At 40.9% G+C, this 24,432-nt stretch overlaps 1 protein-coding gene across 1 annotated transcript in view; it reads right to left on the bottom strand.

Moving 5' to 3' along the window:
- Positions 1-24,432, bottom strand: part of LOC122790489 — a gene marked incomplete in the record, with an annotated part of 1,159,925 nt that overhangs the window by 162,641 nt on the left and 972,852 nt on the right. Inside the window, 1 exon segment of the mRNA XM_044058037.1 lies at positions 19,473-19,560. Coding sequence (XP_043913972.1) covers positions 19,473-19,560 — 88 coding nt within the window.

Here is a 24,432-nt window from a genome sequence, read left to right as displayed (position 1 = left end):
CTGACAAGGCAGCAAGGAAATTTTTAGAAATTTACTGCAATGCCTAGTTGAGTGCATGATGTGATTGTATAATCCTGTGCCTCTAAGAGTCGACGCCTGGTGGTAGCAGTCAGGAGCCAGTCGTCTAGATAGGGAAACACCTGGAATCCTTGACGCCTCAGGTGAGCCGTGACTACTGCCATACACTTGGTGAACACCCTGGGGGCTGAGGTGAGACCAAAGGGCAGAGCTCTGAACTTGTAATGACTGGCCCCTACCTGGAAGCGAAGAAATCTCCTGGAGCGTCTGTCCATCTTGATATGGTAGTACGCGTCCTGAAGATCTATCGAGCACATCCAATTGTCCTGACCCAGAAAAGGGAAAATGGACTGCAGTGTCACCATCCTGAACTTTTCTTTTTGTACAGATTTGTTTAATCTGCTGAAATCCAGTATTGGTCTCCAGTCCCCTGTCTTTTTTGGTACTAAAAAGAATCTTGAGCAAGTTCCGGATCATAGTTGGACTGCGGGGACTTCTTGAATGGCTCTTTTCTAGCAGTCCTAAAACTTCTGTGACAGCTTGATCCCTTAGATTGGGTGAGACATCTGGGATGGGCTTTTTTGATTCTACAGGGGATTGATGGAAGGGAATTTTGTAACATCAGGATATGATGGATAGTACCCATCTGTCTCTTGTTATATTTTGCTAGGCTCTTGGGAACAGCGAAAGTCTTCCCCCCGACTGCCTCCAGAGGTGAGCAGTCGGGCAACCCTTCAGGGATGCTGGAATGGTTTTGGCAGAGGTGGTTTTCTCTGTCACCCTGGTTTTGTGGTCCCCCTCTGCCACGAGGGCGGCGTCTGTTGTTGTTTCCCCCTCTGCTCCTGGGGGGAAAAAATCACCGTGTGTCAGGCAAGGGTCCCTGGGATTTTCGGAACCACATCTTTCTGCTCTTTTGACCCTTGGGATAAGGTCTGCAAGGAGTGGAAAAACTGACTCCCATGACAGAGAGAATCTTGCCATCCTGCTCACACCTGGTCAACGTGTCTTTCACCTGAGACCCTAAGAGAAAGGAGCCATCAAAAGGAGTATTGGTGAAGGACGCTCAAAAGGGTTCCGCAAACTGACACAGCCGCATCCAAGCATGTCTCCTGAGAGCCAAACCTGTCACTGCGGCTCGGCTCGCTCCATTGGTTGCATAGGAAATCAGCCTCATGGAGGAGTTGACTATGGAATTAAGAGTCGCAAGCTGAGAAGCTACTTTGGTTGGTGCTCCTTCAGCTGTAGGATCTTGAAGGGTATCTCCAAGCTCTTTCGGGAGATCCCTTTGAAAACGTGTAAAATGGCATCGATAGTTAAGGGATCTCATTGAAAAGGTCGCTGAAGCAAACATTCGCTTTCCATATCTGTCCATCGTCCGAGACTCTTTGTTCGGAGGATGAACAGTTTCTGCTAACTCTTTCTTGGTGGCTGCTGCTACCACCATGACATCAATGGGTACACCTTTGGAGATGAATTGCTTGTCCTAGGGGGCTGTAATAAATTTGTTTGGTCTCCTCTGAGTAGGTTCCACAGAATCTGGAGCTGACCAAGCCTTTTGAGCCACTACAGACATGAGTGGATCGAAAGGAGGAGAAACCCAGGAGGTGGAAGGTCGGGACCCAAATGCATCCATGTATACAGACTCGTCCTCGGTAGGGGCTAGGGAAGTCCAGTCCCTCCTCTAAGTATTTAAAGGAGGTTCGAAAAGGAAACATCTTCAGAGGGGCACCTTGGGGACCCTTCCGATTCAACCATGTCTGTATCTGAAGTGACATACTCAGAGGAGTCTAGGTGCTTCCTCTTGTACTACTTCTTCTGGGGAGGCTCCTCAGAGTGATCAGGGGAGGCTTCGAAAGAAGAGGGATCACCCAATGGAGTGTCCTGGGGCACAGGTTCCCTACACTTGGGGTCTGGAGGAGGAGTAGAGGTTGGAACAGACACCACGAGGGTAGGAGCCAATGGAGCTGGCAGTAGAGTTGCTTTGGGGGACAGCACACTCCACATGACCTCGAAGGCGTCCCGACTTCTAGGCAGAGAAAGCTCCAGCTCCTAAGAAAAGTACAGTTGTGTACCTACCATAAATGTAGATATTAGAGTGTATTCACTGTTGCAGTCATTACAATTGGGTTATCCTGCTGGCAGGCTACCTGCAGTCGGCCTGAATTCCAAAGTCCTGGTCCGGCGTCAGTTGAGATGCAGCAGACGCCATTTTCTTCCATTTTTCGTGCCACAGAAGTCAGGCGCCCCCAAAAGGGTAGGCTAAAAAACATTGCTTATAAAAGCATGCACTAAAATAAACAATACCTTCATCTACAAGCAAATACATCACATAGATTGTATAGAATAGAGAAGTACAGATAAGTCCCAGCAAAGAAAAGGGGGATGGTGGGTGGGTAACCTGGACTGCAACAGTGAATACACTTGAACATCTACATTTATGGTAGGTACACAACTGTACTATGTTCATAGTGTTTCAATGTTGCAGTCATTACACTTGGGTTGAGTCCCAAAGATGAGGCTGGGCGGCTGAGTCTAAATAAAATTAGGAGTGGCTATAAGGCCCTGCAGAATTGCAGTGGCAAAGCCTGCTCTGGATTTAGAGTACAGAGGTAAGTGGTAGTGCTTAGTAAAAGTGTGCACTGAAGTCCAAGTTGCAGCCTCCAAAATATCCTTGGTTGGTACTCCTCTGAGGAAGGCTGCTGAAGTGGCTGCTGCCCTGGTAAAATGTGGTCTAATGCCCTTAGGCACTGATTTGCCATGTTGTGAATAGCATAAACAAATGCAGTTGCCCTATCCATTTTGAAATAGTCTGCTTTGAGAGAGCCTTTCCTTGTGATCCTGCAGCATATGCCACTAAAAGTTGCTCGTTTTTTCTGAAAGCTTTAGTTTTGTCCAAGTAGAAGCGTAGCTGGCTGTGTACATCCAAAGAATGCAGAAGTCTCTCCCCTTTATTCTGTGGGTTTGGGTAAAAAGTTGGCAAATGAATGGTTTGGTTAAGAGCCACACTGAACACTACCTTAGGCATAAATGTTGGGTTTGTCCTTAGAGAAATCCTGCCCGGATGAAAGATAATAAAAGGTTCCACAGCCATTAATGCCTGTAACTCTGAGACTCTTCTTGCTGAAGTTATTGCTAGGAGCAGAGCTGTTTTCCATAAGAATTTTATCTTGGCTGCATTGGCTGGCTCAAAAGGAGGCAGTGTGAGTTTTTCCAAGACAAAATTGAGGTCCCATGCAGGTACTGGTGCTCTCCTTGGGGGTCTTGTATTTTTGGCCCCACTGAGGTACTGCCTAAGCAATGGATGTGAAAAAATAGGTAGGTCCGTATTGTAATGAACTGAAACGGCAGAGGCATGAATCTTAATTGAGGAGAAGGATAGGCCTTTGTCTAGCATCTCAGTTAGATACTGTAAAATCTGAGGAATATTTGGAACAAGTGTGTCAATTCCTTGTGCCTGGTTCCAAGCACAGAATCTCTCCCATTTTTCTGCATAAGATATTCTGGTGCTGGACCTCCTGGCCTCCAAAATAACATCCACAACCGCTTTAGAGAGAGAGGTGTATTCTAAATGGTTACACTATCATGCAGCTAGATTTAGGGTTCGGAGTTGGCTGTGCAGGATCTGATTGTTTTGTTGGGTCAGTAAATGAGGAATTTGAGGCAATGTCCAGGCTGGGCCTTGAGACAAGCTCCTTAGGATTGGGTACCAGTGTTGGCGTGGCCAATCCGGGGCAATCAGTATCATTTGTGGCTTCTCTTGTCTGATCTTCAGGAGTACCTTGGGGAGGAGAGGCAGGGGAGGAAAGGCATATACTGTAATGTTGTTCCAGCTGAATGATAAAGCATCCACTTTCCATGCTTGTTTGTGATAAGTCCTTGTGCAGAATCTCTGAAGCTGGCAGTTGTGAGGGGAGGCAAAAAGATCTATGTCTGGGCATCCCCCATTTCCTTATCATCATGTTGAAGATTTATGGATCTAGTTTCCACTTGTGAGGATCCATGAGGTTTCTGCTTAGTTTGTCTGCCAGCGCATTTGTTTTTCCTGGCAGGAACTGTGCTTGCAGGTGTACTTGGTAAGTCAATGCTGTGTTCCACAACATGATGGCTTGTCTGCAGAGAGCGGGAAATGTGTGCCCCCCTGCTTGTTTATGTACCACATGACAGTGGTGGTGTTAGTCTGTCAGCAGCTGTCCTGGATGAAGTAGGTCCATGAAGGCGGTCAGGGCATTTTGTACAGCTAGCATCTCTTTTTGATTGATGTGAAGATGCCTCTGGCTTACGGGCCATGTGCCCTGAATACATTTTCCTGCCATGTGGGCCCCCCAGGCATAATCTGATGCATCTGTTGTTAGCATTTGCCTGACTGTGGATAAAGTGAATGGCTGTCCCTTGTTGTGGTGACAGGCCTCTGCCCGCCATCGAAACTCCTGTTGCAAGCAGGGAATGAGTGAAATTAATGATTCCAGGCTGTGGCAATGTTGAGTCCAAACACTTTTTAGAAAACCATTGTAGTTTCCTCATATGCAGTCTTGCATATGGAATTAGCAGAATGCAGGATGCCATGTAGCCCAGAGCCTGCAGAATTTTTCTTGCAGATAACTGGGTCTTTGTTGTCATGCTTTCGAAGTAAGAAGTCAGTTGCCTTTGTCTGGCGTGAGATAAGCCATCTGGGCAGTTGTATTTAAGCTTGCACCCAGGAATATTATCTCTTGAGAGGGTACTAGTTTTGATTTCTTTTCGTTTACTGTGTACCCTAGGCAAATTAGTAATCTTTTTACAAACACCAGATGCTTTAGTAGAATGTCTTTGGTCTCTGCTTGTATAAGGCAGTCGTCCAAGTAGGGATAAATCTGAACTCCTCTTTGTCTGCAAAATGCAATTACTGGTGCCAGGCATTTTGTGAAGACCCTGGGCGCGGTAGATAAGCCAAAGGGCAGTGCATAGAATTGGTAGTGCATTGAGCCAGCTATGAATTGGAGGCATCTTCTGCAAGATTGTCAGATTGGGACATGCAGGTATTGCCTCTTTGAGGTCCAAAGTTACAAGCCAAGCCTTCTTGCCCAGCATGGGCAGAAGCTACTGCAGAGTCAACATTTTGAATTTCGGAACATCCAGAAAAGTATTTAGAATAGACAGGTCCAGAATTGGTCTCCATGCTTTGTCCTTTCTTGGTTCTAAAAAAAGTCTAGAGTAAAATCCTTGTCCCTGCCCTTGTTGTGGCACTGGCTGAATAGCCATCATGTCCATGAGAGATGAAACTTGTTTTTGTGCCTCTGTCCACTGACAGTGTGGCAGGTCTGGCATACCTTTTGCCTTTGGAAGGGTGTGAAAGTGGAACCTGTAGCCCTGAGAGACTATATTTAAGACCCATTTGTCCTGGGTGATCATATGCCAATTTTGTGAAAAAAGTGCTAGCTTTCCCCATAAGGGTGCTGCTAAATGATAAATGCTTGGCAATGGCAGAGGGAAGTCATTGGGACGGTTTTCTAAATGGCTGTGATTTGTCTTCTCCGCTTTTGGAGGCAGAAGCACCCAATTGTTTCAGCCTGTATGAGCCCTGGGGCTGTTGTCTGCCTCTTTGTGGCCTGACACGGGAAAGGACCAATTCGTAAAAGGCCAGTTCCTGCTAAATCTGGGTGGCTGTTCCTGTAAGAAATCCTTTACTGTCTGCATAGATTTAGCTTTATCCTCCATTTTCTTTAACACCTCTTCTGCCTTAACACCAAACAAAGTATCATGCTGTAATGGAGCATCCAATAATTTTGCTTTAACATGACAAGGCAGTCTGTTCCTTTAACCAAGCATGCCTTCTAATGACTGAACCTGTTACAGCGGCCCTGCAAGAGGCCTCCAGTGAATCATAACCACATTGCAAAGTATGCTTTCCCACTTGTTCAGTGCATGCAATAAATCCTGCATTTCCTTGTTCTAAGAACATACAGAATTTGCCAACATTTTCTGTTTTAACAGAGACATTAAATATTGCTGATATTTAAGCATATGAAACTGACAATTTAAAGCCCTTACAGCCAAGGTAGCAGAAGTGTAAACCTTTTTCCCCCATCTGTCCAGTGCCCTTGAATCTCTATCTGAGGGGACAGGGTTTTTTTGCAATAGTGGCCTTGAACCCTTTGGGACCCTGAGAAATAGTTTCTGGGTCAGCAGCAGGGTTTTTACATAGAAATTTATGAGAGTCTGGAAACCTGTAGTATCTGTCTGGCTTAACAGGTGCAGGAAGTAGAGTGTCGGGAGACAGGCTGGACTCTGAAAATACATCTACAATGTCTACAACAGGTGGAATAGCAAGAGGTCTGTGCTGAGTTAGTAAAAGAAAGTCTCTGAGCCTTTTCTTAGATTCAGAGTAATCTTGGCTCTCCCAGTGGAAATGCTCCCTCATGGTATGCAGGGTTTCCGCAAAGGAGTAATCCTCAGGAGTAGAAGCTGAAGGAATAAGATTCTTCAGCATCAGAATCCTCATAGGGAGGAACAGAGTATCCCTGTTCTGAAGAGGAGTCAGAGGAAATGGAAACCTGATCAGAGGAATCATATTCAGTGACTTGCCTAGGCCTCTTATCAGGAGGGGGATGGGAACCCCTGATCCAAGTAATTAGGTCTTCGGCCATTTTGAGAATCTGTTTCTTAGGCATGGAAGTCGGTCCTGGAGAATGCTGTACTTGTTTCCTTGTCTTTAAAACTGTTTTAGACTTTGTCTTGGATGCTGAAGTTGGCTTGATATAAAGCTGTGTATGTCTGAAAACACCCTCAGAAGACTATGCCTGCTCAGTGGCTCCGGACCCATCTGAGGGATTAGTTTCCGAAGGCCCAATACCTTGAGTATCCAGAGGCCTAGTGGTCTCCACGTGGGAGTCTGAGGCAACCTGTGGCTCTGAGGTAGCGGCTGTCAGGGGCTGCGAAAGCACCTCACTGAGAACCGGCGACTGGCCTAGAAGTGGCTTAGTCATCGGTTTTGGACCTCGGATGCCTGTCCTTTTCCTTGCGCTTTTTATGAATTCGGGTCGTCTGTTATTCCAACGGCATTATATAGTTAAACCTTCGGCCAAAGTAATGAAAAGCAAAATCGTACCGACGCTTAATAGTGCGCTGGTTAAATCTAGCACAAAACCGACAACTAGCAATGTCGTGGTCAGGGCCTAGGCAAGGAATACACTAAGAATGAAAATCCTTATGAGGTATTTGCTTCCCACAAAAAATACAACTGTTAACTTTTTCTGACATCGGTCTGGAGCAAGAAAAAAGTTCCCCCAACGGTGTACTTAGCTTTATTGAAGACTTCGGATCTGAAATTGAATTTCGAAAATCTCAGGAGTCGGCCTACTGGCACTTGCGAACCGCTTTTGCTTCGGGCACCGCACAGCAAGAAAGACTGAAGAAAATGGCGCTGGCTGCATCTTATACCCCTAGAGCACTGACGTCAGGGAAGAGGCAACAGCAACCGACGCCAGACCAGGACTTTGGAATTCAGGCAAACTGCGGGTAGACTGCCAGCAGGACAACCCAAGTGTAATGACTGCAACAGTGAAACACGATGAACATCAGGAGTCTTTCCCCGCGTCCAGGGTGACTGCTCTGAGGCTGATGTTGTAGCCGCGCTCACCTGCGCTGAAGCCCCGAAGGGGAGAACGGGGTCGGACAAGGGTCTGATGCCACTCTCCCCTCGCAGCAGACAGCCTCGGCACCCAGATCCCTTGACAGAAAGTATGATCGAGATAATCAGAGCAGACGGAACCGAAGGAGAGATGATGAGCGCTGACTGTTCTACCTGCGGATCCATGGTCGCTGGCTCAGAGCTAAATGTAGTCGAAGGAGGAACAGAAATAGAGGCGGTTGGAGCAGATACCTGTTGAGGTGGGCTGGACAGAATTTTTGCCAGTGCCTGTGACTTAAGCAACCTACTTACTACTCTCGCCACAACACGATCTGATAATCTAGGGTATCGAGAGGAGTGGGAAGAATGATGGCTACGTTCACTCTAACAAAGGTGACTGAGGTGCGGAGTGGATGGACTCCAAGGACGGAGACCTCAGTCTCTTATGGCTCAGAGACAGCTCCGAATTAGCAGATGGAGCCGACTGAGGAGCTGTCTTGTCGGGGCCAGTTGGGACCAACATACTTGGTTGGTCAAGTAAAGGAGTCTGCTCCGAAGGTGGAGCAGACGGCTTGACAGACCTAGGGGATTTCGCTGGCTGAGTACTTTTAGCCGGAGAAAACTGAGGCTTCAATAATCCCCAAAGGATTAATTTGTTTCCCTTGAACAACAAGCGTGACAAAGAACATGAGTCCTGCAGGTGAACAGCGCCCAAACAATATACACAACTAGTGTGCCCAGTCAGACATTTTCTGACAGCATGAGTCAAACTGTTTGAAGCCAGATACCTTGGTATATTTAGACATTATAGTAACAACTACAACAACAACAATAATAAAAAGCTATACTACAAAAAACAAGAAACAAATATTTTTTTTTTTTTTTTTTTTTTTTACAGTTAAGGAACAGAAAGAAAAGCCTCTAATTTACTGGTAACCAAATTCCGCCACAAAAATCCAAAAAGTGCGATCCGGAAAACAATAAAGGAGATCTTCAGTAATTCACACGATCCTGCCATTGATTCACCCAAAAGTTTTATTAAATATATCCACAGAGTAGTAAAAACCACTAAACTAAACACATAAAAGACATAAATATCATGGATTGAGCGCTTTCGTCTCCAATCGGAGACTTCATCAGAATCCATGAAATAAGACAAACCACTCCTTTTATACATAAGACACTAAATTAACCAGGATCAGTTGGAATTGGATAATTGCCTATCTTAAAGGGCCAATAAGTTACTAATGCCTTTAAATACATCACGGTGCAAAAAGCATTGCAGTAAGAAAACAAACAAAGATTACTAAATAAAATACCATAGTACTACATAAAAATACATTATGGTAAATGAAATGAAATCTATATATGTGTTTGTGTGCTACAACCGCGTGTAAATATTTTTTATATATAAACACAGGATGTGTATGAATAAAAAATAATAGATAAGTAAATCAGTAAATAAATAAATAAGGACATCAAACTGTTACCTGAAACACAAATATAAGTGTAAACTACTGGAGTAAGTAAAATACTTTTGATGCAGAATCGTTTAAAAATAAATATATATAAGTTGTTTTAATCATAATAAATAGTAATAGATAATGATATGCAAATAATTATATGTAATAATACATAATAGATAAAATCTGACTTAAAAAGTGTTGTGTATCAATGTATATATATATATATATATATACACACACACAAAGAATACATCTATACATATATAACTGTGCAAATATGTGAATTAATAATAAAATAAGAATGTGAAGGTACAAGAAACATATATATATATATATATATATATATATATATATATATATATATATAAAAATTTTATATATAAAATAATTTGTCACTATAACTATCCATATTAGTGTTTGTGTTTTTTGGGGTCTGCTGCAAGCATTTTCAATGCTGGGGTGATGGAGATGTGGTCATTTAGACCCTTCCCACAACAAGAATCCAATCTGAGTTGCCACATCATTTCTTTAAACTCTAGTTGCGTTTCCCAATCTCCACCCCTGTCAGGACACTTAACCACCTCTAACACCCAGAATTTAAAATCAGCTGTTTTACATTTTAACACGTGTCTATACAAAGCATTGTTTTCATTTTGTTTGTTGATGTCCCTCACGTGTTCATAAATTCTGGATCTTAAGTGCCTTTCAGTTTTACCCACATAGTAACTCCAACAGACTATACAATATACAAGATACACCACTCCTTTAGTATAACTTCTATAATCCTCAGCTAGTAGGTTCATCCTGAGACTGGGTAATCTTAACTCTTTTTGTCCAGATATAAATGCATACTGTGAGCACCTACCACACTTGAATGTCCCACATTTTCTACTAGTACTTGGAATATTAACCTTTTTTCTCTCTAGTATATTCTTAATATTCATGTTCCTTCTGTAACTGTATTGTATATCCATTTTAAATACATCAGTTTTAATGGACATATCCCTGAACATCTCCCAAGTCTCATTAATACATTTTCTTAACCAACCTATCCCCTGATGGTATGTAAGGGTAAGGTATGGCATTCCATTAGAATTATTTTTGTTTTTGTTGCTATAACTATTGATATTACCATTGACAGTGTCGCTTCTGTCCTATTCTCATTGCTGCTAGTCATGTTGGTATTTGTATTCTTAACTAATAGGGGGGTGTACTTTCTGTTATTACATCTCCCTTCTTGTATTTGATTCATTACACCACATATTAAATCAGGGGGGTACCCGCTTCTCCTGAAACATTTTGCCAACGTGTTCAATCTCTTCAATAAATTCTTTGTCATCTGAGATCATTCTTGTCATTCTAATCATTTGTCCCTTTAAAATATTCCTTTTAAGTACATATGAATGGTCACTATCAAAATGTAAATAAGCATTGGAAAAATGTTTTTCCCTATAAATATTAGATTTAAAACACTTGGTTTGTATAATCCTTGTCCATCCTCACATCCAAATGTATAGAATCTAATCCAATTTCATGTGTAAATTCTAAAAAGGTGGTAGTTTGGTTGATATATTTCACAAATTCATCAATTTTACTAACTGGCCCATTCCATACGACAAAAATGTTGTCCAAAAATCTATAATATTTGGCCAAATACATATAGCAGTCGGATGAAAAAATATATCTAATCTCCCAGTACAACATAATAATATTCGCGTATATTGGCGCACAAGCAGAGCCCATTGCTACCCCCTCTTTTTGATGAAAAAATTCCCCCTGAAAATAAAGGTAGTTATATTTTAAAACTAACTCCATATTTTCAATTACCAACTTGAATTCCTCATTATTTAAAAAATTCATTTCCAATAACATATATTCAAACCATAACATCCCCAGTTCTTGGGGTATAACCGAAAACAAATCCTTGACATCAATGGTAATGAAAATACTACTGTCACTATATGGGCACCCACCCATCTTCGTCAAAAAATCCCATGAATCAATTAAAATGTGGCAGTGTTTTTCGTAAAACTTTAACTTAAAATCAACATACACTGCCAAAGGTTGGGTTTTAGATCCTTGAGAAGAAACAATGGGTCTCATAGGGGGGGGGTCGTCTGTAGACTTGTGGACCTTGGGTATAACAAAAATACCTGGTATCACCGGTTTGTGAACTTTGAAAAAATTAAACAAATCAAAGTCAATCAAACCCTGCATCAGGTTATCATCCAATATTATATCAATCTGTCTATATGATATATATATTTCATTTCTCGAGACTCTATTATATTTGGTCTCTATCTAAAATGTCCATAATTTTTGTAATACAATCCCATTGGTCCATAAGCACGACACCCCCACCCTTGTCCGGTTTCATGACTCTAAATTTCACTGAGCTCCTTTAAAAATTTAAGTTCAACTTCTGTTAAATTACTCCCCATATGTTTGTTAAATTGATAAGATGTACGAATTCTGTTAGTAACACATTTTTCAAAATTCAAGATTTCATTATGTAAAGGGGGATTGAATGTGCTTGTTCTCTTGAGTGTTCTATCTTTATTTGAACTCCTGTCCTTATACAAGTGCATAAAATTCAATTTCCTAGTAAATAATTTGATGTCCAATAAAATATTTTCAATATTCGGAATTTTCTTGGGTACAAAGGTAAAAACCTTTGATAAATAAATTAAAATATTCATCGTTAATTTGTAGATCAGTGTAATTAAAAATATTAAAATTCTTACTAGTTAAAATGATTTTATTGTTCTGTCTACCTACATCTAAACTTACCTCAGTTTCAATTTCATAAACAATAGAATCACTTATTGGTCCCTACACTGGTTGTGTGTTGGACCTCCCCCCGTATTGAATATTGCTGTTCCCTATCACCTACGCATAGGTGGTTTGTCGAACCCGGTTCCGTAACCTCTCCGATCTCCTGGGTTCCTCCAAACCTAAAGGGATATAACTGTCTGTTTGATGGTTGGCAATGTCCCCACACACTGTAGTATTGCTCCCCCTAATGCAGGTCACCCTCAAAATGCCCATGTTGTTGTTGATCCCCTCCAAAATAATCTTGCTCAAATCCCCTTTTATCAACCACATAGGCTTGTGTGTGGTATCTACTATAGTGTATACCCTTCCAATTCCCCCTGTTGTTTTTGTAATCATTGTTGTATCTATTGTAATTACTGTCCTTATTAAATAAAACACTGTATGCTGAACCCTTTTCATATTCGGTCAAGTTCCAACTTCAACTGTTTTCTACTAATATTAGTTTTAGTGGTATGATCAACATCCTGTAACACTCTCAAACATTTTTATTTTCATTAACTGAAGATCAGAACTGATGCGTTCGTACAAGACATCAATTTCATTTTTAAGAACTTCCATCCTTTTACTCTTCCATTTAATCATTTCTTTCAAAATCGCCAACCCAAGGTTGTTTAAAATGTCACTAACAATTTTTAAAAAATGTTGTCGTCGTTGGCGTTGTTGGGAAATTTATTGAGCCTTAACCCCTTGGGTACAATTCTCTCATCCACACACTAATCAAAATACCAGTTCTCAATACCCATAGCTTTATATTTGTTTAATTTAATTTTAATTTAATTTAATTTTAATTTTATTTTAATGCGCACAGTGTGCATTTATATGTGGACAAAAAGAGTTGAGATTACCCAGTCTCAGAATGAACCTACTAGCTAAGGATTATAGTAGTTATACTAAAGGAGTGGTGTATATTGTATAGCCTGTTGGAGTTACTATGTGGGTAAAACTGAAAGACACTTAAAATCCAGAATTTATGAACACGTGAGGGACAAACAAACAAAATGAAAACAACGCTTTGTATAGACACGTGTTAAAATGTAAAACAGCTGATTTTAAATTCTGGGTTATAGAGGTGGTTAAGTGTCCTGACAGGGGTGGAGACTGGGAAACGCAACTAGAGTTTAAAGAAATGACGTGGCAACTCAGATTGGATTTTTGTTGTGGGAAGGGTCTAAATGACCACATCTCCATCACCCCAGCATTGAAAATGCTTGCAGCAGACCCCAAAAAACACAAACACTAATATGGATAGTTATAGTGACAAATTATTTTATATATATATATATATATATATATATATATATATATATATATATATATATATATATATATATATATACACACACACATATATGTAGAGAGAGATATCTATATATATATATATATATATATATATATATACATATATATATATATATATATAAACATATATATATATATATATATATATATATAGATATATATATACATATATATATATATATATATATTTCTTGTACCTTCACATTCTTATTTATTATTAATTCACAAATTTGCACAGTATTACATATGTATAGATGTATTCTTTATATATATATATATATATATATATATATATATATATATTTTACATACATATTTATACACACTGATACACAACACTTTTCAAGTCAGATTTTATCTATTATGTATTATTACAAATCATTATTTGCATATTATCTATTACTATTTATTATTAAAACAACTTGATATATCAATTATTTTTATAAATATTTATTTTTAAACCATTGTGCATCAAAAGTATTTTGCTTACTTCCAGTAGTTTACACTTATATTTGTGTTTCAGGTAACAGTTTGATGTCCTTATTTATTTACTGATTTACTTGTATATTATTTTTTATTCATACACATTCTGTGTTTATATATAAAAAATATTTACACACGGTTTTAGCACACACACATATATAGTTTTCATTTCATTTACCATAATGTATTTTTATGTAGTACTATGGTATTTTATTTAGTAATCTTTGTTTTCTTACTGCGATGCTTTTTGCACTGTGATGTATTTAAAGGTATTAGTAAATTATTGGCCCTTTAAGATAGGCAATTATCCAATTTCAACTGATCCTGGTTAATTTAGTGTCTTATGTATAAACAGAGTGGTTTGTCTTATTTCATGGATTCTGATGAAATCTCAGATTGGAGACGAAAGCGCTCAATCCAGGATTTTTGTGTCTTGTACGTGTTTAGTTTAGTGTTTTTTACTACTCTGTGGATATATTTAATAAAACTTTTGGGTGAATCAAAGGCAGTATCGTGTGAATTACTGAAGCCTCTAATTTAAACGGGTATCTTAAGGTGGGACTCTAATTTAAACAAGTTCAAGGGAAACAGAAGGCCTGCGAGTTATGGAGCGACGGCCAACAAAGACAAAATACACAAGAAAGCGATAAGGGATAAAGGAATATTATCTAAACAAAAAATTGACAAATACTTAACAAAATTTCAAGAATAAAGAACAATATATTAATAGAAAAACTAAACTAAGCCTGAGCCAGTAAGGAAGCAACCTCGCAGCTGAAGCGGCAAACGAGATCCGGGTAAGCTGACGCTGGGATAAGGGGTAGCCTCGAGCCAGTAAACAGCTCTCGAGCTACAGAAGATGGCAGAGTTGGAGCCAAGGATAGGCTCCGAACCCAAACAGCAAGAAGGAAGTCAAGATAGACAACTTATTTGTTACTGTGGCTTCTGGAAAAATTGTACGTACCGCCTTAGGATACATCTCAAACCCAGTTGTCCTGCATGATGATCATCCATGCAGTCTGGTGGTAAAACCACCCAAACTGCCTCCAGAGATGAGAAGTCGGAAAAGCCTTCAGGCACGTTGATCTGGTCTTCTTAAGAGTTCTCTACTGCAGACTCATCAGATCATATGGTCAGTGTCTATTGAAGGGGACAGCTCTGCAGCAGCCAACCCTACTGAAGGAGGGGTTCTTAAGAATGATGCTGAGACTTCTGAAAATGCAGGTATTTTCCAGATTCCCATAAAAGGATCTATGACTGTTCTCAAGTCTGACTGCCACTGTATTCTTTCCATCTTGCTCGCACCTCATCAAATTTTTCATTACTGTAGGTCTGAACACGAAAGACTCATCATATGGGGCATTAGTGAAGGACACCTTAAACGTTGTTCACAAAGTAGCACAGCTGAAGCCAAGCTTAATATTGGAGAATAATGTTAAAGCGTGCTGCTCTGGCTAACCCACTGGATGCATTCTGAAAAAAAACTTACTATGTTTTAAGCATAGTATTCTAGGTGGCCTTAAACTGTTTAGTAGACTTCTGACTGTACCCACACAGTATCCACAGCTTGTTTTGCTAAACACCTCGAAAATCTGTTCATGTGGGTCAAACAATTCAATGTTCTCAAGGCAAGGGTGCCTAAAACGTAGACTCTCTTCCCATTTTGCTGATAGCCTTGAACTCTTATTCAGGGGACAGACAGAAGATAACTCGCTTGCAACTTCCTTCTTGGTGGCTGCTGAAAATCTGGTCCACCAGAAGACTCTGACCAAACTAGGGGGACAAAGGACTATTTCAAAGAACAGCTTCTGTAGTGCCAGGTTTTAGTCATGCCTTCCTGGTGACCACATCTAGGGAGAGCGGGCAGAGACATCAGCTTCGAAGAGTACTTCCTTGATTTAAGAAGATGAGTCAGATAACCAGAATCTCCTCTATTTCATCAATACCAAGACTTTGGTAAAAGTGACATCCCCAGGTGGGGAACAGGGGGATCCCTTAATTTTTTCAAGTCAATGTCTGAGGCAACACACTGTGGGGGGGGGGGGGTCAAGTCTAAATGCTTCCTTTTGCAGGTTTTCTTCCTGGATACATCTAGCTGTAACTGTTCTGACTCCACACGAGTCTAATCACACCTGTTGTGAGTATCCAAAGGACACAGCTATGCTCTACTCCATGAAGCTTTGAGTAAAAAAAGTCAGACTGGCATCTGGAGGAGGAGCTGGTACTGGCAATCATCATCTCAATGATTTCAAAGGCATACCCAGAATCTGTCTACATAGACAAAACATCCCTCTATCTGCACCACCTCCAACCCTTGTCCACACACTCCCCTGTCCACACAGTAGAGGAGAGTTGCCAAAAATAATAAACCCTTGCTACTGAAGACCTGGAATGTCTTAAGATAGACTGGAACTGATGGCTTAAACCAAACGCAGAGAACGACTTCACACAAGATGCAGTAGTGTATAGTAGAGAGGACAGTACGTTGATTATTCAGGTCCGGGACTCACTCTACATCAATGGAGTTGGTGTTGAAGGAGTCGGAGGAGTTTTCACCAATACCAATGTTTGAAGAGCTGTCAGTCTGGTGTCTTTTGGCTTTTCCCGGTTAGGGGTCGCCACAGCGGAACTCCGGTCAGCTAATGATTGGTAGTTGTTTTTTACGTGCAGAGTTACCAGCCCTCACGCACAACCTTCAATGAAGGTACGCCCATTCACACGTCTCCACGCAGAAGACGATATAGCTGAGAATTGATCCAGACAGCGTCTTACGGTGAGGCGACAATGCTACCGCAGCACCACCACTGCGCATACAGCTGTCAGTAAAAGGATTTGAGTGGGTAGCTGACACAGAGACTGATGCAGAAACTGCCACTAAGAAAGAATTATAAGAAGTGAAGTGGGGCCAATCTGATCCATCAAGATAACAGTAGGGATAGGATGATTCAGAATTCCATATTTAGCTCCAAAATGACCCTCCTCATCAGCTCCCAGTCCGCTTCCATTGTGCTATAAATGACACAGACTAACTCATTCACCGTAATGGAGTTCAGGAAGTTTGCACTACAACTTCCAATAGACGTTGCCCAAGCCTTTTGACAGAATCAAATTATGTCCTTACATTTTAAACAAACGTTCATATCTCTGGAATCACAGAGGTTATGAAAGAAGTATAAATGCCAAACCCTTCAGCACAAACTAATTTTATAGTAGTAGTATTCTTTAGGATCTAGATCTTAAACCAAATTTTACAAATTACAGTAAACACAGTAAATATTACATTTGTAATATTTTGTAAACAACTTACAATATCTCAGCAACCACTCAAGCTACACACATACTGCCAGCAAAATTTTATTCATGTAGCTGACGCAGCCTGCATACGAGGCGGAGTTCTTTTTCTTTCTGCGTTACTTGGTTGTTGACAATTAGAAAAATGTAAAAATTATATATATATATATATATATATATATATATATATATATATATATATATATATAAATATAAATATCATAAAATCATTTAATATCTATTTACCTGCACCAGACAGAGATCAAAAACTAACGCAGTTGCATTTAACATTACTTAAGCTTTCAGATGAAATCTTTTAAAACCTTGCACATAGCATGGTTTTGGAATTACTGATGCAAATATGAGCAAGCAATACTGGACGTCTAGAGGTGTCAGTAGGAATTAACTGCAAATGCACCTGGAAGTGTCACTCTGATGTAATGAGGTAATACAGTAGTACTAGTACACGAGAGTCTAAAGCCCATGAAACAAGATAATTCCCTCTCAGAGAAGTACCTACACAGCTAGACTGAGGAAGAGATACAGAGGGAGACTTGTCTCGAACATTTGTTTCCATAGTCAGACTTCTGTAGCAGAGCCGTGCAAGGGGAATATTCTTTTCTAGCCAGTTTAGGGGACAGAAGTGCCCCATTTTTTCACGTCCATGTCATCCCACTCCTCTGCATTACCTACTGGCTCGGATAGAAGGCCTTTAATTATCAAGTTATTCGGTCAGCTTAGGTATGAGAGGGGTCAAAGCCCTTGCATACAGGAAAATCCATTATTTCTGGCCCTAAAACTAGAAACTGTATGCATCTTGGAGTGGGAGCTTATGCCCATAGCTGGTGCACTTTGTTTTCATTTACAGGTTTCAGAATGGATAAAACCTGTCAAACACTTAACAGGGAAACAGCATCTATGACTACTAAATTTTTTACGCAAGAAAAAGACATTAGGCAGCCACCTATGCATTAAGGAAGCTAAGGCACTTGCACACCAAAAAGGGAAAAATAAAATCTAAAACCATCTAAATCAGAAAGTTTTTGTTAATATTGTTGGCATAATATTGTTACTAATCAAAGTAAAAAAAAATACTTCATTGCTGGCTAAAGAGCAAATTCTGCTCACAGTGGCAGCAAATGGAACCTGAAGGGAAAGCTCATACGAGATTCTGGGAAGGTCTGAGGAAGCCTGATGCACTACAGCACTTGGTAATGGCTGAATTGGATTAGAGGACTGGCTTGGTACCAAACTGTTAGATCTGACCGACAGATGAAATAGATCTCCCACTTATAAAATGCTTCAGGCTTTATTCAACCACAATGTGACAAAGTTCACATTACAGTACGTGCCAAGATGCTAATTTACACTCTATGCAAAGATGAGACAACCTTCTTTAAAATCAGAGAATCACAACTTAAAGTTGCACATACACATTAAAGATTTCATGGTGATGGGGGTAAGGGAAAAACCCCAAATCATTCCTCCTCCTTTCCCAGGTACTCATTGAGACTATGGAAGAAATAAAGGCCAGAGAGAGCAGTCTAGTAAGAACCTTGCAGACCTTAAGACCTTGGGTAAATTGCAAGTATCCTCTGCCTGACCGACTATGAAGTATACAGTACATCACAAAACCTCAAAGCAATTGCCAAGAATACACCTCCTCTAACCCCTTAAGTAGTAAAACAGGGGAACATGTACAAACATGGACTCCAGTTAGTTGAGCAAATTATAAAATCATAAGGTCCAGACAACTGCCTGGCAAGTGACTCTTCAAGGTGGTTTAAAAAAAAAAAAAAAAAAAATTAAGTTGGCCAATTTCTTAACTCTTAACAGCAAAGACCTGGGCACCTTTAACCACCACCATTTTTCACGTTAGCAATACCACAGGTTCTGCCCTGTTAAGTGCACAGGTGTACAAATTAAGTTCTGGTAATGGCAGTGATTCAAACCTTCCAACAATATAGACAATTCAGGCGCTCGCTCTAGCTTGTTGTAAACACAACAGAAGGGACTTCTTCCATAAAAAGCGAGAACAGACTAAACTGCAGAAAAGATATTTAAAGTCCAAAGGCTAGGTACACATGCCTATTGTGCCTTGCATATTGAATGCCAAAAAAGGAAGTGTAAGAGTTTTAGAAAAATACCAAACACAAAGAAAGTATAAACCCAATAATGAAGGTCCCTAATAATAGATATGATCACACTTTCATCAACCAATTCCCAAATACACCATCAAGACATCTCACTACAAAGTGATCTTCTGTGTCTGTAGGCCATTTCCCCACTTCAAATACTTGGTAGGCAATTCCTCAAAGTAAATATAAATGCATGTAAACCAAAGTGAATTACATACTCCCAGCATATGCAAACTTGTCTACAAAGAAACAATATATTGTAATAAGTCTGCTCACTGCAGTTTGACAGTGAAAAGTCCAGTCAACGCAACAGAATATGCATGGTCATGTCCTTACCTTTATCTGTCGCCCTCTGAACAAAGACTCATCTAGTGCCAGAGATGTTCTAACAGACTCTTTATCAGAAAATTCAATATATGCAAACCTAAAAAGAAGAAAATTACTGTCAGAATGGCATGTCTCATTTTGTCTCAGACGAGATACTACTTATGAAACATTAAAAAGTCAGCTAAACTCAGCTACTTCCAATGCATCAACCACTGCCACAAAGACATGCTACTTCTTATGTTAATATTTCAGGGTGAAAATTACTCCACTGACTTGCATTCAAGCACAAAACTACTGCTCCAGCAAATCTGTTGCTTGCATGTCGTGCTGCTAAACTTATGCCAGCTCCAGAAACATTTTTTACATAACCCATCAAATCTCTGTGTGGCTATACCCCTCAGACCTACAAGGTGCATCTAGGGTAGTATCAAACTTTCTCCCCTGCACCACCCCCTGTTCTGGGTGCCAATGCCTGCTGAAAGACATGTACAACCTTCCAGTCAAAAGGGAGGGGGAAAGTACAGTTTTGTACCTACCATAAATGTAGATGTCCGATAGGTATGCATCTGCAGTCATCACATATGGGTTTGTCCTGCCTCAGGCAGCCCTTCAGTCGGCTGGATTCCAAAGTCTGGGTCCGGCGTCGGCTGATGTCTCCCTTTCCCCGTCACAGCACCTGGGGTATAAAAGCGTCAGCCGACGCCATCTTCCTCAGTTTTTCTTGCCCCAGGTGCCCTCCCTCTAGGAAGGCTAAATTTGGAAAAATGCAATAAAAAATCCAAACATTTGCATATCTATATATATATCTATCTATCTATATATATATATATATATATATCTATATATATATATATATATATATATATATATATATATATATATATATATATATATATATATATATATATATGTGTGTGTAAAAACAAATACACCATAATAGATCCCCCCAGCCTAGGAATACCACAGAGGGGAAGGAGGGAGGGTAAACCTGACTGCAGATGCATACCTATCGGACATCTACATTTATGGTAGGTACAAAACTGTACTATGTCCTTCAAGGATGCATCTGCAGTCATCACATATGGGTAGAATACCATAGCCATCTGGGGGTGGAGGTACTAGGAAAAGGATGGTGTAGTTAAGATACCCTGCAGGACAGCCGTAGCAAAGCCTGCTCTGGATCTGGAATATAAAGGTAAATTGTAATGCTTGGCAAATGTATGCAGGGAGCTCCATGTGGCAGCTTCAAAAATGTCTTTTGTAGCCACCCCTCTTAAGAAGGCTGTGGAGGTGGCTGTGGCTCTCGTAGAATGAGGTCTAATGTTAGCTGGTACAGTCTTTCCATGAAATGAGTAACAAAAGTGGATGTAATTTCCTATCCATTTTGAAATTGTCTGTTTGGAAATTGCTTTTCCTCGAGTACCAGCAGCATATGCTACCAGCAGCTGGTCAGTTTTTCTGAAACCTTTAGTTCTGTCCAAGTAGTAGCGCAACTGTCTGTGAATGTCCAGGGTGTGCAGCAGTTTCTCCCCTTTGTTTTGTGGATTTGGGAAGAAGGTAGGCAAGTGAATGGCTTGATTCAATGAAACCCTGGATACCACCTTTGGCATAAAAGTAGGATTAGTTCGTAATGAAACTCTGTCCTGGTGAAAAATAATAAATGGCTGAACTGCCATCAGGGCCTGTAATTCCGAAACCCTTCTTGCTGAGGTTATTGCCAGAAGGAAAGCAGTCTTCCATGAAAGGTACTGTAGATCTGCAGATGCTGCTGGTTCAAATGGAGGCAGTGTTAGTTTTTCCAACACGTAGCTAAGGTCCCAAGCAGGTAGAGGTGGTTTCCTAGGAGGTTTGATGTTTTTGATTCCTCTTAGAAACTGTCTTAGGAGAGGATGAGAAAAGACAGGTGGATCAGTATTGTACTCTGCTGAAATTGCTGAAGCATGAATCTTAATAGAAGAGTAAGACAGTCCATTGTGGAACATTTCTGCCAAATATTCCAGGATATGTGCCATGTTCATCATTGTCGCATCCAGGCCCTTTGTGGTGTTCCAGATGAGAAATCTTTTCCATTTTGCTGAATATGCCTTCCTTGTGGAAGGGCGGCGAGCTTCTATAATAATATTCTTCACTCTCTGGGATAGCTTATCCTGAGGAGGAGTTGAGGTATTCTCCACGCGGTTAGTTGCAATGTTTTCAGGTTGGAATGTAGAGTTTTGTATCTGTGCTGTGTCAGTAGAAGTGGCCATAGAGGTAGGGGCCATGGTTTCGTACGTGACATGCTCCTTAGCAGTGGGTACCAGTGCTGTCTTGGCCAGTCCGGAGCTATCAGAATCACTTTTGGCTGCTCTGCCCTGATCTTCAGTAACACCTTGGTCATTAATGGAATAGGAGGAAATGCATACACTGTCAGATTTCTCCAGTTGAAAGAGAGGGCTTCCACTTTCCACGCTTGTGGGTGGTATGTCCTTGAGCAGAATTTCTTCAGTTGATGATTGTGGGGGGATGCAAATAGATCTATGTCCGGGCTCCCCCAAGATTGTGTTATCTGTTGGAAAATGTCTGGGTGCAGCATCCATTTGTGTGCGTCCATGATATTTCTGCTTAAGCTGTCCGCCAGTGTATTGTCCTTCCCTGGCACAAACTGAGCTTGTAGCTGTATATTGAGTTTCAAGGAAAGATCCCATAGATTCATTGCCAGTCTGCAAAGAGGGTAAGAATGGGTACCTCCTTACTTGTTTATGTACCACATAACTGTGGTGTTGTCTGTCCTTAGTAGATGGTCTTGATGCAGAAAGAGTTTGAAGGCCTCAATTGCATGCATCACTGCTAGCATTTCTTTTTGATTTATGTGCATGCGTAGCTCCTTTCGTGACCACTGTCCTTGGATACCTCTGCCCTCCATGTGTGCTCCCCAACCTAGGTCTGAAGAGTCTGTTGTAATAGTTTGGGAGGTTTTTGGCTTTGTGAAGGGCAACCCTCTGTTGGACTGGCTGGCCTGAGCCCACCACAGAAATTCCTTGTGAAGGCATGGAATGAGTGGGATTAAAGTTTCCAAACTGTGACTGTGCTGAGTCCATAAACTCCTTAGGTACCACTGTAGCTTTCTCATATGTAGCCTTGCTTGTGGAATCAAAAGAATACAGGATGCCATGTAACCCAGGGCCTGCAGGATTTTCCTTGCAGTTAGCCGAGTTTGTCTTGTCAGATTCTTGAAGTAATCCGGTAGTTGACTGTTTTTCTTCTGTGAGAAGCCATTTGGGTGGTTGTATCTAGATCCGCACCCAGAAAGGTTAATCTTTGGGATGGAACAAGTCTTGATTTGTGCATGTTGACTGTATATCCCAAGGCCTGTAGAAGATAGATGGCATAATTTAAGTCCTTTATCAAAGTTTGTTGGTTGTCCGCTTGTATAAGGCAGTCGTCCAGATATGGGTAGATTTGAATCCCCTGGAGTCTGCAGTGTGCTATTACTGATGCCAGGCATTTCGTGAATACTCTGGGCGCAGTAGATAAGCCAAAGGGCAATGCTGAGAATTGATAATGCTCTGACCCTGCAAGAAATCTGAGGTATCTTCTGCAACTTTGTCTGATAGGGACATGCAGGTATGCCTCCTTGAGGTCTAGAGTAACCAGCCAAGACCCCTTGCCCAGCATGGGAAGGAGTTGCTGTAGAGTCAGCATTTTGAATTTTGGCACAATGAGGGAAGTATTCAGTACGGACAAGTCGAGAATTGGTCTCCATTGATGCTCTTTTCTTGGAACAAGGAATAGCCTGGAGTAAAATCCTTGGCCTTGTTCTGAAATAGGAACTTTTTCTACGGCTTTCATTTGTAGTAAGTTTGAGACTTGTTTCAAAGCCTCTGCCCTTTGATTTGGTGGCAGACCTGGCATGCCTTTTCTTTTTGGCAATGTGTGGAAATGGAACCTGTATCCGTTGTCTATTATTTGGAGTGTCCATTTGTCTCTTGTAATATTGTGCCAATTTCTTGAGAATAAAGAAAGCTTTCCGCCCAAAGGTGCTTCTAACTGAGCCCTGGTTGGCTGAGTCAAAGCAAAGTCATTGAGTTTGTCCTTGTGCAGCAGTTGCAGGTCCTGAACTGCCTGTCTGGATTGGAGGTTGCCATTGACTGCCTCTGTAGAGCCCCTAGCTTGCCCTCTACCTCTGGCACACCTGTTCCTGCCCCTTTGAAATCTTTCTGTGTCCGGAAAGGACCAATTCTTGGAAGGCCAGTTTCTGCTGAATCTAGGCGGTTGGACTTGAAGAAAATCCTTAACTGTTTGTACAGATTTTGCCTTTTCCTCAAATTTCTTTAGGACGTCTTGAGCAGTGGAACCAAATAACTTTTGCTTTTCCAGTGGAGCATCCAAAAGCTTAGCTTTAACATGTTCTGGCAGAGATTGTTCCTTCAGCCAAGCATGCCTGTGTATGACAACACCTGTCATTGCTGACCTACATGAAGCTTCCAATGCATCATAACCACACTGCAAGAAGTGGTTGCTAACCTACTGGGAGTTACGTACCAGATCCTGAAGGGATTTACGGTCAAGGGGTTCAGAAGAAGACAATTTCTTATGCATTTCTTCTAACAAATACTCTTGATACTGTATCATGTGAAATTGACAATTTAATGCCCTCATAGCAAGAGTGGCAGAAGTATACACTTTTTTACCCCATCTCTCTAATGCCCTGGACTCCTTTGCAGAGGGGAGTGGGTTCTTAGTAGTAACAGCTGCAACCCCTTTAGGGCCCTGTGAAATAGTTTCAGGGTCAGCAGAGTGTGCCTTATAAAGAAAATTATGTGTGTCTGGGACCCTGTAATACCTATCGGGCTTAACAGGGGCCGGAGGCAGAGTGTCAGGGGTCATACAAGAGTCAGAATATACATCATCAATCACATTTAAAACAGGAGGAATAGCCAAACGTCTATGCTGAGGTAAATGAAGAAAAGTTCTTAGTCTTTTCCTGGAA

This window comes from Protopterus annectens, chromosome 16.part0, assembly GCF_019279795.1.
Source record: "Protopterus annectens isolate FY-2018-M chromosome 16.part0, PAN1.0, whole genome shotgun sequence".
Lineage (NCBI taxonomy): Eukaryota > Metazoa > Chordata > Ceratodontiformes > Protopteridae > Protopterus > Protopterus annectens.
This window is presented reverse-complemented; position numbering and strand designations above follow the sequence as displayed.